This window comes from Balaenoptera physalus (genome assembly GCF_965194825.1).
Source record: "Balaenoptera physalus genome assembly, chromosome: 4".
Taxonomy (NCBI): domain Eukaryota; kingdom Metazoa; phylum Chordata; class Mammalia; order Artiodactyla; family Balaenopteridae; genus Balaenoptera; species Balaenoptera physalus.
This window is the reverse complement of record NC_138891.1, coordinates 68,516,571-68,528,570: the sequence shown is the minus strand read 5'-3', so window position 1 is coordinate 68,528,570 and position 12,000 is coordinate 68,516,571. Positions and strand designations below refer to the sequence as shown.

The following is a 12,000-nucleotide window of genomic DNA, read 5'->3' as shown; positions in this document are numbered from 1 at the left end:
TTTAATAAAATTGTTTCCCTCCTGGCTAAAGTTTTCAGTGAGGGAGATTGAATGGGGTTTTGGAAAAAGAGGAGGAATGGATTGCTTTGGAGTATTCAGTCCCTGGATATGGATGGGCGTGTGCTAAAAGCAGCCTTAGCGGCTGAGTGAGATTTTGTTTTTCCCTTGCTTTGCAATATAACCCAAAGCCTTTGTACAGAGAATGCCTAGGAGACCAGACCAGGCGGGGAGAGAAAATCTATCATTTTGCATGTGTAGAAGGGCTTTGAAAATGATCAAGTACTACAAAAATTAAGATGATGCCATTTTTAAAAAGTAATATTATTATATATTAAATGATTATTCATGAATCAAAAGGAAAGCCTCTGACTCATTAGAAGTTTGGCTTCAGTCATTGCAATATTTTTAATGATAGTAATTCTTTATCTTTTCAAAGTACACTTGACTCCAGGAAACATCTAAATGTCATTTGAAGTTGATTCTGGAAAATAAGTTAAGGAAGACCCTTTTTTGTAAAATTTCAGTTTTGATTATAAAATAATATGCAAAATTTCTCTACAAATCCTTCCCAAAGCATTGGTATCATAAATGGAATTAGCATATGGCATCCAGGGTGTCTACTTTGAAGGCAACCAACCATACAATTTATTCTATGTTTATTTTTACAAACAGACATATGGTTACATTTTGCATGGTAGAATCAAAGGTCTGGCAGTCTTTGAAATGTAGAAGTTCAAGTTAGTGTCCCATGTTTTTTTGTAGGTATATTAGGACTAAAGTGGGAGAAAACGGAGATTTTATTTATTTAACTTACCTCGTTGGAACTAAGAGGAAAAAGTTATCTAAAAAGTTTTTAAGCATATATATACATCATATGTATATGAATATATTCTACAATACCTTAAAAGTTCTGATTAAAAATCTGAAAGTGGTTTGGAGATAATTAAGTTAAATTGTAAATATAAATTGTCCCTTCCTCCAAAAGTAAATTGACACAAGTCAGTATACTACTTACATTCTGACCTCTTCCAAGGGTAAGGTGATAAGGGTGTCAGATTCAATGGAAGAGTGGAGTTAAGATATTGGTTTGGCCAATTATTTATTAAGTTTTTTCAGTTGAGCCACTTCATCGCTGCATTTGGGTCTTGTCTTCTCCATTTATCAGCTGGGATGGGAGAAAAGGGTAGCTGTACCTCTACTCCTTATTTTCCCTAAATCCTGGATTCCTTTCAGGATTCTTTCCTGCCGGTAAAGGCAGAGAGACAGAAGGAGAATACATATGCTGGATAGACTGAAGTTGGAGGTCCCCAGGGAGTGTGGGCATCTGGAGCAACTCTTCAGTGCCTGGAATTGTTACTACACCTCGGGTTACCTCAAAACAATAACTCGTCCCCTGCTCTACTGGCTAAGGCTGGCTGATATTTCAAGGCAAAACCAACAAGCTCTGAAGTAAGATGAGACTTTTAACGACCCCAGAGGGAGCTTTGAAATTTGCTTGGGAATCTAAGTTTAGCTTTATCCCAGAGATAAATGTAGGAAGGGGTGTGGGGGGGGAGTAATTCTTTGGAAAACCACTAAGAATGCGATAACATTACACTTTTAAAACGAAAGAATCAAAAATTACTTAAAGCTGGAATGGATCTCAGAAGTCCAGTTCCACAACTTCCTTTCCTGACTGGGGATAAAGGAGGCCCAGGAAGGAATGTCTTGCCTCGGGTATCACGACTGAGCCAGAACAAGATCCAGGGCATTCTGATTTCCTGTCCGGGGTTATATTATGTGCCTGTCTCTTTTGAAATACATTTATTTCATTCACTCATTCAAATAATATTTTCTAGAACGCAGACAGTGTTAAGATCTAGTAAAACTCTTTCTTCCCAAAAGGCTAAGAGGATGATGTTCATTAGGTATTTTGAAAATAAGTTTCCTTTTGGGTAATCTGCACATGGTCAGGTCTTGCTAATGAAAGGTAATTTGGAAGAGAACCAGCAGGAGTGGGCTGGTGTATGAGGCAGCATGGTTAAAGAAACCACAGGCAGGCACCCAGCCAGGCTGGGGAGGAGAAACAGGTGGTCAGGTAATCAGAAAGCTGGAGTCTATTTTCAGGGGAGCCAAAATGAGCAGTGAAGTCAGATCCTAAAATAGTCAGTTACAATGCATGACAAGGTTTCCAGCAGAGCCACATTGGTGCATTTTGCGGTGGGTTCTGCCAATGTTTTTGTTTGAATGAATTCTTTAAAATCAATGTGGTAAGCAAAATAATCTATCTTAAAAACATGGATTTTGGTATTTTAGCTTTGATAATTTTATTTTGATCACGAAGATTTATTGAACAGTTTGAAAAATTCTGCAGAGGATACTTTTCTTTACTCAAAAGGAAAAAAAATTGTTTCTCTTTCCTCCCAAGTTTCCCATATATATATGGTATATGTTGCCTCTTTACTTAATTTCCTTTTATTCTATAGTTGGTAGTAAATCACATAGGTTGTTAATCTTTGTGTCTACAAATCAAATTTTCGTAAAAGATGGGGCACTTATGTTTTATATATATTTAAAATAAAAAATTATATATTATTATTTTATTACTTCAAAAGCAATTTATCCTAGTTTTGCGACAGACAAAGCTATTAATGAGATGTTGAAATTTCTGGGGCTGGCGGGGAAGGAGTATACATCTCCTTGAGACTTGGAGAGAACTCATCCTCCAGCAGTTTGGGAAGACTGCTAATACCTATCAGACTCTGGAGAACAGAACCGGGGAGAAGGCTCAGCAGTCCTGGCAGAGGCACATCTAAATTCTCTCCAGAGAAGCAGGGATGCCAGCACGCAGAGTACCATAGGCTGGACCATTCATGATGTGGACATTGTTGGAAATGGTCCAAAAAGAAGGAAATGGTGATAAGCATGGGCAAAGCAGACAGAGTGAGAGAGGCAGGCACCCAGCTCTAGAATTCAGGGTGTCTTAGTAGCTGAGGCTTTATTGCCCATATATTTGGCTCTTTTTTATTTCCCTGTGATCCCACCAGAAGCTGAATCTGGACACTACCAGAGGCTGGAGAAGTTGTCTAGAACAAAGCCTCTGTCAGAAGGTACTAAAAGAAATTCCTGTCTAGAGACCTTAACAGGAGAAGGAAGAGAGCTTCAGGAAAGTGGGCTCTGGACTCATTCAAGTCGTGATTCCCTAACTTATTTGGTCTGTGAACTTTTAACTTTTTCTACCCAAATTTCTTTATTTGTAAAGTTTGTATAACCACATATCCGTAACTTCTCCCCAACTCCCAACTCCAAGGATCAAATAAAATCACAAAATATTTCCAGCTCAGAATCCTCCATTAGCATTAGCTGAACCTGAAAAAAGATAAAAGTTTAATGCTACGAGGGAATTTAATGTAAATTCTTTACCAAACAAGTGATACCTTTATATTCCTTCCTGTGCTTTCTACATTTAGCTCTCCATCTAGGTCCCCAACAAAATGTGGAAATTGCAACAGTCTGTTTTTGCTGGAAATTGATATGTTTCATTTTGAAGTGGTCTCCTCCATCCTTTCCCTATGAAGCTGAGGTCAGAGAGATGAGAATACCTACAGTTCCGCTGTAGCCAGGAAAGGCCCCAGTGTCAGCTTGGGAACCAGTCACAAGCAGGGTAAAACAGATACAGAGGGAAGGTCTGACAACAGAATGGAAACACTTTGGTAGGCCAGGCTTAGAAATACAGAATCAGCAAGCAACAGGATGAAATTCAGCCAGGTGTCCAATAGCAAAGCAGTTCACATCAGGGGTGACTGTAAAAGACAGAGGGTGGGTACCATGGCAGACCTAAGGATACTGTCAGCAAGAACTAGGCACTGGTCCAGGCAGCTTAGTGGCGTTGGTGGTGTCCAAAAGCTGGGAATAGGGGACTGGTGTGAAAATAGCCTCAGTTAGAACAAGCAGGAACAAGCGGGGCCCCATTTCAGAAGAAACGGGGTGATAATTATTCTATTTAGATAAGTAGAGTGTTGGAGGGGATCCCCTATTCTCCTTATTTGTCATGATGAGAAAATTTCTAGATTAATATTTCAGAAGTTGACCAGCTTGGCCTGAGCATAGGCAGGTAGTTTGATTTCAGGGCGTGGGTGGCAGAAGGAACAGGAAGGCCATTTACTGCATATTAAAACCCATATTCTCCAAACCTGCTTTTCAGCAACAAAGTAATATTTGGGTATTTATTGCTTCCATCTCTGAGTCTTCTCAAATGGTTTCAAAATTGAAGTTGGAAAAAGAGAAGTGATTATCAACCCAAATAATCTTCAAACAGGAGAAGACATGGGTTTCAGTTTCTAAATCAGATTTCAAGGGCAGATCAGGCCAGTTGAGGAACAGTGAAGCTGTCTTTGCCATGGGAGAAAGCCTCCTCCAACTACTACAGCAGGGCTGAGCCTGAAATGTGGGCTTTCACATGAAGAATTCAAGGATGGAGATGGGAGGGTGGGTCTCAAAGATAGGAAAGGCACGAGGGTAACCTCAGAATGATGGATCACTCACACGTACAGTCTCCTCTCTCCCAGAATTTCTGATGGGCAAGGTTTTTCTTTGCATCCACGAACAGTGATCTGACATCTCTAATGTAGGAATGAATTAAACCTATTTACTCTCATGGTCATGACTGTTTCTACAGGCATTATATCACCTATCAAGTTGAGTTCACAGTCATATTCAGCCTCTGTCCAGTACATATGGTTTTACACACAGAGATACACACACCTTGTCCACATTTATTCTGCAGAAAAATTTTATGAGTCTGTGACTCTAGCTCAGCGGTCCCCAACCTTTTTGGCACCAGGGACCAGTTTCCTGGAAGACAGCTTTTCCACAGACCTGGGGGGGTGGGGGGATGGTTTTGGGATGATTCAAGCACATTACACTTATTGTGCACTTTATTTCTATTATTTTTACATTGTAATATATAATAAAATAATTATACAACTCACCATAATGCAGAATCAGTGGGAGCTCTGAGCTTATTTTCACTTGCCACTCACTGATAGGGTTTTGATATGAGTCTGCAAGCAGTTGATTTATTATGGTCTCTGTGCAGTCAAACCTCTCTGCTAATGATAATCTGTATTAGCAGTTGCTCCCCAGTGCTAGCGTCACCGCCTCAGCTCCACCTCAGATCATCAGGCGTCAGGTTCTCATAAGGAGTGTACAACCTACGTCCCTCGCATGTGCAGTTCATAGTAGGGTTCACGCTCCTATGAGAATCTAATGCGGCGGCTGATCTGACAGGAGATGGAGCTCAGGCAGTGATGGGGAGCGGCTGTAAATACAGATGAAGTTTCGCTCACTTGCCTGCCACTCACCTCCTGCTGTGCGGCCTGGTTCCTAACAGGCCACCGACCAGTACCAGTCCGTGGCCCGGGGGGTTGGGGACCCCTGTTCTAGCTGAATGAGGAACATAAAACAAAGTTGGTAACTAAAGAAAAAATGTGGTCTGTACAAGTTTAACCCAAGCAGAATTTTGACAGGGGCTATGAAGATATTTAAGGCCTAGAAAGAGACAGTGCAGTGCAGTGGGAGAAACACTAAATAGGCTTCAGTCCTGGCCCTGTAACTTGCAAACTAACCTTTGGTAAGTCATCCCTCATTTATAGACCTCAGCTTTCTCACTGGTAAAATTACAGTACGAATGCCTTACTCAGAGAGACCCTTCCTTGCAAGCCAAATGACTACATGTTTGTGAGAAGAGCTGGCATGATACCAAGCACTGGATAAGGGGAGGCCCACCGGATTCTCCGAATTTCAATCTAAATTGTGTTTTCAGCTTAAATTATTTGGGGAATAATTATCATTCTTTATTTCACTTTTTTTTCTTGTTCAGCTAGAATGTGAGTCTCCTGAAGAATGAAGTTGGAATGCCTCCATGAGTTGAGTGTGGGGACAGAGTGTTTGCAAATGTTTTATTTGATTTGGAATTTTAGAGCTCAATCAGGAATTAAGGTAAGCACAGGGACAGAGCTATTAAGGCAGTTGGAAAGGAACAGACAGTCCTGGAATGTGGCAGCTCCTGTTTGATTTTAAATGTAAGTTAAATATTAATTTTTCTAAAAAAAAATCCCTCTTCCTTCCAGGGAGGCCCTTTTCTCTCTCTCTCTCTTATGTTGACAGATTGTTGGTGGCTTGCCTTTCACACTAACTTATTTGGAGGAAAAAAGTCCTCAGGTGATCCTATTTGAATAAGAAAAAAAGTCTTCCAAACAGCTCCCTTGCTGCTGCATCAACAGCAGCTGAACAGCCTGGGTTGTTGCATAGTGAGAATTATTCCTTTCATTTCAAGGGAATCAAAGATGTTTGGAGTAAGCAAGAGCCCTGGTGACACATGATCAAAATAAACGAGTGTTAGATTTGCTTATGGAAAGTGTCGGTTGAGTCTACTGCTAAAGTCTGAGTACACTTTTTATTGTTCCATAAAGATTTTGCAGGAAAGAGAGAAGTCACCTTTGGAAAAAAAAACCTAAGCTGATTTGGGGAAAAACAAGAAGCATTTCAAGATCTTCCCTTTCCTGAATTCATTCCTGCTGGAGGTTCCCTAAAGCAAGGGGTGCAATGATCACGCTGTTGACTTGTAAACAGAAGTCAAAAGGAAATTCAAGCTTCTGTCAAGATTCATTCCAAAGATAATAAACAAGGAAATGACTGAATCCCTTTTAGAGCTTTTGGATGGATTCTCTTGTGCTTTGGCTGTTCTCTGAATTTGTAAGGAATGGAGAGCAAAAGCGAAATTGCAGGCTCCCAGTTCATACCCACCTTAGCAGCAATTTCAACATCTTATGCTTCCAATGGCTCCTTTTCTCAAATCATCATTTGTTTCTTTCTTACTTTCATGCATTTTCGTTTTCTTTCTCTTTTAAAAAAATTTTGCAAAGCTACTATCATCCAGTGCTCCATGACATTCAGCATATGTGTTTTACATTTTGGTATATAAAATTAAGCATACTACTCCTGCCACTGCCTAGCTATGTGACCAGTGGGCCTAAGTTTCCTCATTTGTAAACTAAGGGAACTGAGTAAGACTTGCAGTGCTCAAACTATGTTCTGTCCTAGGGTTCCTCAATTTGCACACTGTTGATAATTTCGGCTGGATAATTCTTTGTAGTGGGAGGCTGTGCTGTTCATCAAGGGATGGTTAGCGTCATACCTGGCCTCTACCCATTAGATACCTGCAGTACAACTATACTCTCTCCCCTGGTTGTGAAAACCAACAATTGCCAAATGACTCCTGGGCTGAAAAAAGTCACTAATTAAAGCAATGGTTCTCAAACTTTGGTGGGTATCAAAACCCCTGGGGAACTTGGTAAAAATATAAAGGCCCAGACTAGATTCAATTACAAAGCCAGGGCCTCTGGGCTTGTTTGTTTGCTTGTTTGTTTGTTTTTTAATTAGCTTTTAAATACACAACAAAGTTCGAGTACCGCTGTTCATGAGGAATTGTATTGATGAAACGGTTCTCGAAATATGATTCTTGCACCAAGAGCCTCAGCATCACCAAGGAATTTGTTAGAAATGCACATTTTTGGGCTCCACCCCAGACTTGGCGAATCATAATCTCTGAGGTGAGACCCAGTTGTCTAAGAAATGGCCCAGGTAAAGAAGAAGTGCATTCTTGGTAAACCCAGAAAGCAGAAATGCGAGAGAGGACTTTCTCAACACAGCATTGATACCATTAGGTAGAGCATTGCCTGGAATCAATTGCTCCACCCGTGTGCAATCGTGTACCTTTTATCACCATATGGTCATGAATTTTGTTCTGGCTCAGCCTTAAAAGGCAGATCAGATTTTCCTTCTTGGGGAGGTGAGATCTGAGGGATGGCACATATCAGACTCATGAATCCTCTATGCACCTGGGCCCTGAATCATAGACTTACTCTTTGGGCTATGGCATTGACTCTAGACCAGTGGTTCTCAATCTTGGCTTCTTATTAGAATCACTTAGGGAACATTTAAAAATCTCAATGCTCAGGCCAAACTCCAGACCAATTAAATCAGAATCTCTCAGAGTGAGAACCAGAAATCAGAACTTTTGCCTTCTCAGATGATTCCAATCTTCAAGCACATTTGAGATGCCAATTGAACACTTTCTATAAAGTCAGATAGGGTTTGTACAGAGGGAGAAAAGGTAATAGGACATGCAGAAGGTTTGAAAGCAAATGTCAGTTTGGTAATCAGCATAAAGTTTGGTATGGCTACAACCTGTAAGCTTTTGATTCTGTGCCAGTGCCAATTCGTCCCCTAAGTTTTCTTAGATCCTTCAACCAGAAGCCATCTTTGCAGGCTCTGCATTTCTATAGCACTTTGAATCTAATCTAACATCTACCATTTCTATTATATGGTAGATGTTAGACTAGCCCTTGTATTATAGCCCTTTCTCCCACAGTACCTACTTTGAGAGTAGGTATCCAAAGATATAAATTTAATTGAAATATATTAAATGATGTGGAAATGTCATGGAATGTAGAGATAATCCATAGCAAAGCATCCTGGCACTTTGCCCTCAGTCCCACAGCAGGACTTCCTAGCCAATATGCTTCAAAACCTTCCACAAGTGGATTAATAACTCCGGACTCCAAAGTCTTTATCTGAAAAGAGAGACAAATCCTTAGAGCAAAAGTCTGGGTGGATGACCTAAGTGCAAATTCTGGAATACTGAACATCCAAAGTATTGAGGACATAGCTCCAAGGTGAAGCTTTTCCGTCAGTGGAATAAGCCAAATAAGCGAGGTTTGGTGGAGAAAAGTAATAAGAGCATGATTCTTTGGGGTCCCTTGGAGTTACAGAGCCAAGGCTGTTTATGGCCAGAGTGGTCAAACCCAACAAAATGAGTGAAGGAATGAGCATGAAACTCTGGCAGCCTCCTGGGCCTAGTGGTGATTCCACGGAAAAACCTTCTTTGGGGAATTCATACCAGCTACATGGTAAGTGTTCTTTCCTGTTGCCCTTCCCTCTTGCTCACCATCCCAGTGGCCAGGGAGACTTGGGTGAGATTGCCACAAGCACTAGGAGACCACAGGAATGTTTCCAGGAGGCAGGCTGGAGTCAAGGGTCCAGTGCATAAGCTCTCAGGAATCCTTGTGAGAGTGTGAAGCCAAGGAACAGGAAAGAAGGGAACACCTTGGCTCAGAAGATATTTAAGAGGGAGGAGAAACAGAGGAACAGGAAAGCCTCCAGCTAGTCCTTTGGAGTCTGGCACCCATTTCTGTCAGCTTTCCCATTCCTAGACTGATGCTCATTGCTTAAATCCTGGGAGTACTGGGTTTATTCAATTGCCTCTTTGTTCAACTCTTGCAAAAAGAATTTAGATCTGAAAACCGTTTGACGTGTTGGGATATTTGTCTGTCAATAGTAGATGAGGAACCTAAGTAAGGCTCAGTTGTGCAAGTTTACGGCGCTGGTAAACTGACCCAGGCGGAATGTAAGTGCAGCCATTCCAACAATTCTCTGGGTCCTGTGACACCCTCCTCCGCACAGAAAGGTGGGCTATTCACTGTTCCCGTGTCCCTACTCCGTGCCCCAATGCACAGACACACACCCATACAAAGTGAGATGAGAAACAAGGGTGGGGCCTTCTCTAAGAGACGGAGCAGTAAGCAAGCTTTGATTCCGAAGGCCCAGGGTTGAGTCCTGCCTTCGCTTTTTCACAGTTCTATAAACATGGACTAATCACCTTTCTCCTCAGGCCTCCCAACGGGGCCAACTGGCCCTCTAGGGCTTTCCTCACAGCCGGAGAGGGAGCTTCACTGCTTCATGTGAAGGTGAAGGACGCTGCAAACTGCGAGGTCACGGACACATTGCAGAAAATGATGAAAGCCCTATCCTCGCTAAGCCGGCTTTTCTTCCTCTCTAAAAAGGGAGTAATGTCCATTCTGCAACCTCGAATGGACCCCACGCGTCAGGCTCTGCCCCCCGCCCCGCCCCGGGCTGGCCCCCAGCGGCGCTGGCTCTCTGGCTGGCACTGGGGTGTGTGGGCCCTGGCCTCCCGGCGGCTGCAGCCGGGAGCCTGCAGGGCGCGCGCTGGGCGCCGGCGAGCGGCTCGCGGAGGCTCGGGCAGCAGGAGGAGCGTGTGAGCTGTGGGCGTCCCTTTAAGAGCGGCCGTCCGAGGCGGCCTCCGCCTCTCAGTCCGCCGAGCGCCGCCGGTCACCTGAGGCTCCCAGGGCAACCGGCTGGCGGCGGGGCCGGCGATCTCGCCCGCGGAGCCGGGAGACGGGGCCTGGACGCCAAGCGCCCGGAGCTGACTGCGAGCGTGGCCGGCCGACGCCCGTCCGCGGCGGAGGATGCGGGAGCGCATCTGGGCGCAGCTGCCGCTGCTGCTGCCCTGGCTACTGCTGCCGCCGCCGCTGTGGGGCGGCCCCCCTGACGGCCAGTGCCCGGAGCGCGAGCCCGAGCCCGGGCCTCTGCAGCCCTTCGACCTGCTCTACGCCAGCGGCGTGGCCGCCTACTACAGCGGGGACTACGAGGTGGCCGTGCGCGACCTAGAAGCGGCGCTGCGCAGCCACCGGCGTCTGCGGGAGATCCGCGCACGCTGCGCCCGCCACTGTGCCGCGCGCCGCCCGCTCGTGCCCCCCGGCGCTGGCCCGGGGGCCGAGCTACCCTTCTTCCGCGCCCTGCTTGAGCGGGCGCGCTGCTACCGCAGTTGCCAGAGCCAGCGCCTCGGGGGCCCCGCGTCCCGCCACCGCGCCAGCGAGGATGTGCGCAGCGACTTCCAGCGCCGAGTGCCCTACAACTACCTGCAGCGGGCCTACATCAAGGTACCCAGAGCGCACACCTCACGCCCCCCGCTGCCCTGGGATGCGCTCCAGCCCTCCCCGCGGCTCCCGTCTCTTGGCCGTCGCGCTGCTCCTTAGCGAGTCAGACTGGGTCTCCTTTAACGGTTCTGTCTCATGTGTGGATCTACATAGCTGGTGGCCCGAGCTCTGTAACCAACACTCGATGAACTTGGGCAAGCCATTAGCTCTTTCGGCATCCACTTCTCTCTCAAAAAGAGGACTGTACCGATAAGACGTTTAAAGTACCCATTCAGCACTAATGTCTGAACGTTGGTAGAGCCGGGTCTAGTATAAGGTCTCCTCTCGCTTCATTCCCTGGTCTAGCTTCACCCAGTTTCTCTTCCACCTCCGCTCCCTCATCCCTCCTACAAGCTAGTCTGCACCTTTTCTTTGAAGTTTAAAGGAGAGGGGTCTCAAAACAGCAGAGTTAAAAGTAGACTTGCTCCGAAACCCATCCCTCTGCCTTTCCCCCTTCACTTAGCACAAAAAGGAAAGATCAAAGGTTAAAGAGGAGGTGTGCATGGAAGAGGTGAATCTGTGTGAGGCAGTCTCACTGGAAGTACCCAAAGTGCTGACTCTTTCTCCTTTCATAGAGGGCTTCCAGTTTCTGGAGGTAAGCATCGGACTGAGTTATTCACCATCAGATGCTCCCTCTTTCTGGTTTTATTTTTGTGTATTCAGCTTGCCTGAAGTTAGTGCCAGGATGTAGACGGTGTACATTGACATCTTCCCCCACATTCACAGTTTTAAAGATCTATGTGAATGCTTCGGCAGAGAGAATTTAGCCTGTGTTCCTCAATCTCCCACTCTCACTCATCCATGTTGCTCTGAACTTACACTTTCTCCCCCTTCTGCCTTTCTCTGTCAGTATATCAATGTCTGTTCTCCAGCTGTTGGAGAAGTGGCAGCTTTGGGGGTTGGTTGGTCATGCCAACCAATGGATCAGGCTGCATTTCTGAAGTGGTGAAAAATACACACCAGGTGCAGATATTCTAACGTCTTTTGAAGCTCATCCCACAGGGTCTCTGAGCTCACAGTTGGTAGGGCTCTCTGCAGATTTGCAGTTTTTGGTAGAGTTCAGGAAATCACAACTGTAACTAACTCTTAACTCCCAGTGCTCTGGCTAAGTTGCTACATTTAGTATCTTGGGCAAGAAATAAGGAGAAAGCCTGAATCCTTTCCAGGATTTGTCTTCTATTTG

General features: G+C 44.7%; 1 protein-coding gene across 1 annotated transcript in view; it reads left to right on the top strand.

The window, feature by feature from the left end:
• The first annotated feature begins 10,001 nt into the window (after window positions 1–10,001).
• Window positions 10,002–12,000, top strand: part of P3H2 (prolyl 3-hydroxylase 2) — a 154,476-nt gene continuing 152,477 nt past the window's right edge. The window contains exon 1 of the mRNA XM_082461472.1: window positions 10,002–10,781. Within this exon, the coding sequence (XP_082317598.1) occupies window positions 10,308–10,781 (474 nt within the window). The 5' untranslated portion in view covers window positions 10,002–10,307. The remainder of the gene's footprint in view (window positions 10,782–12,000) is intronic.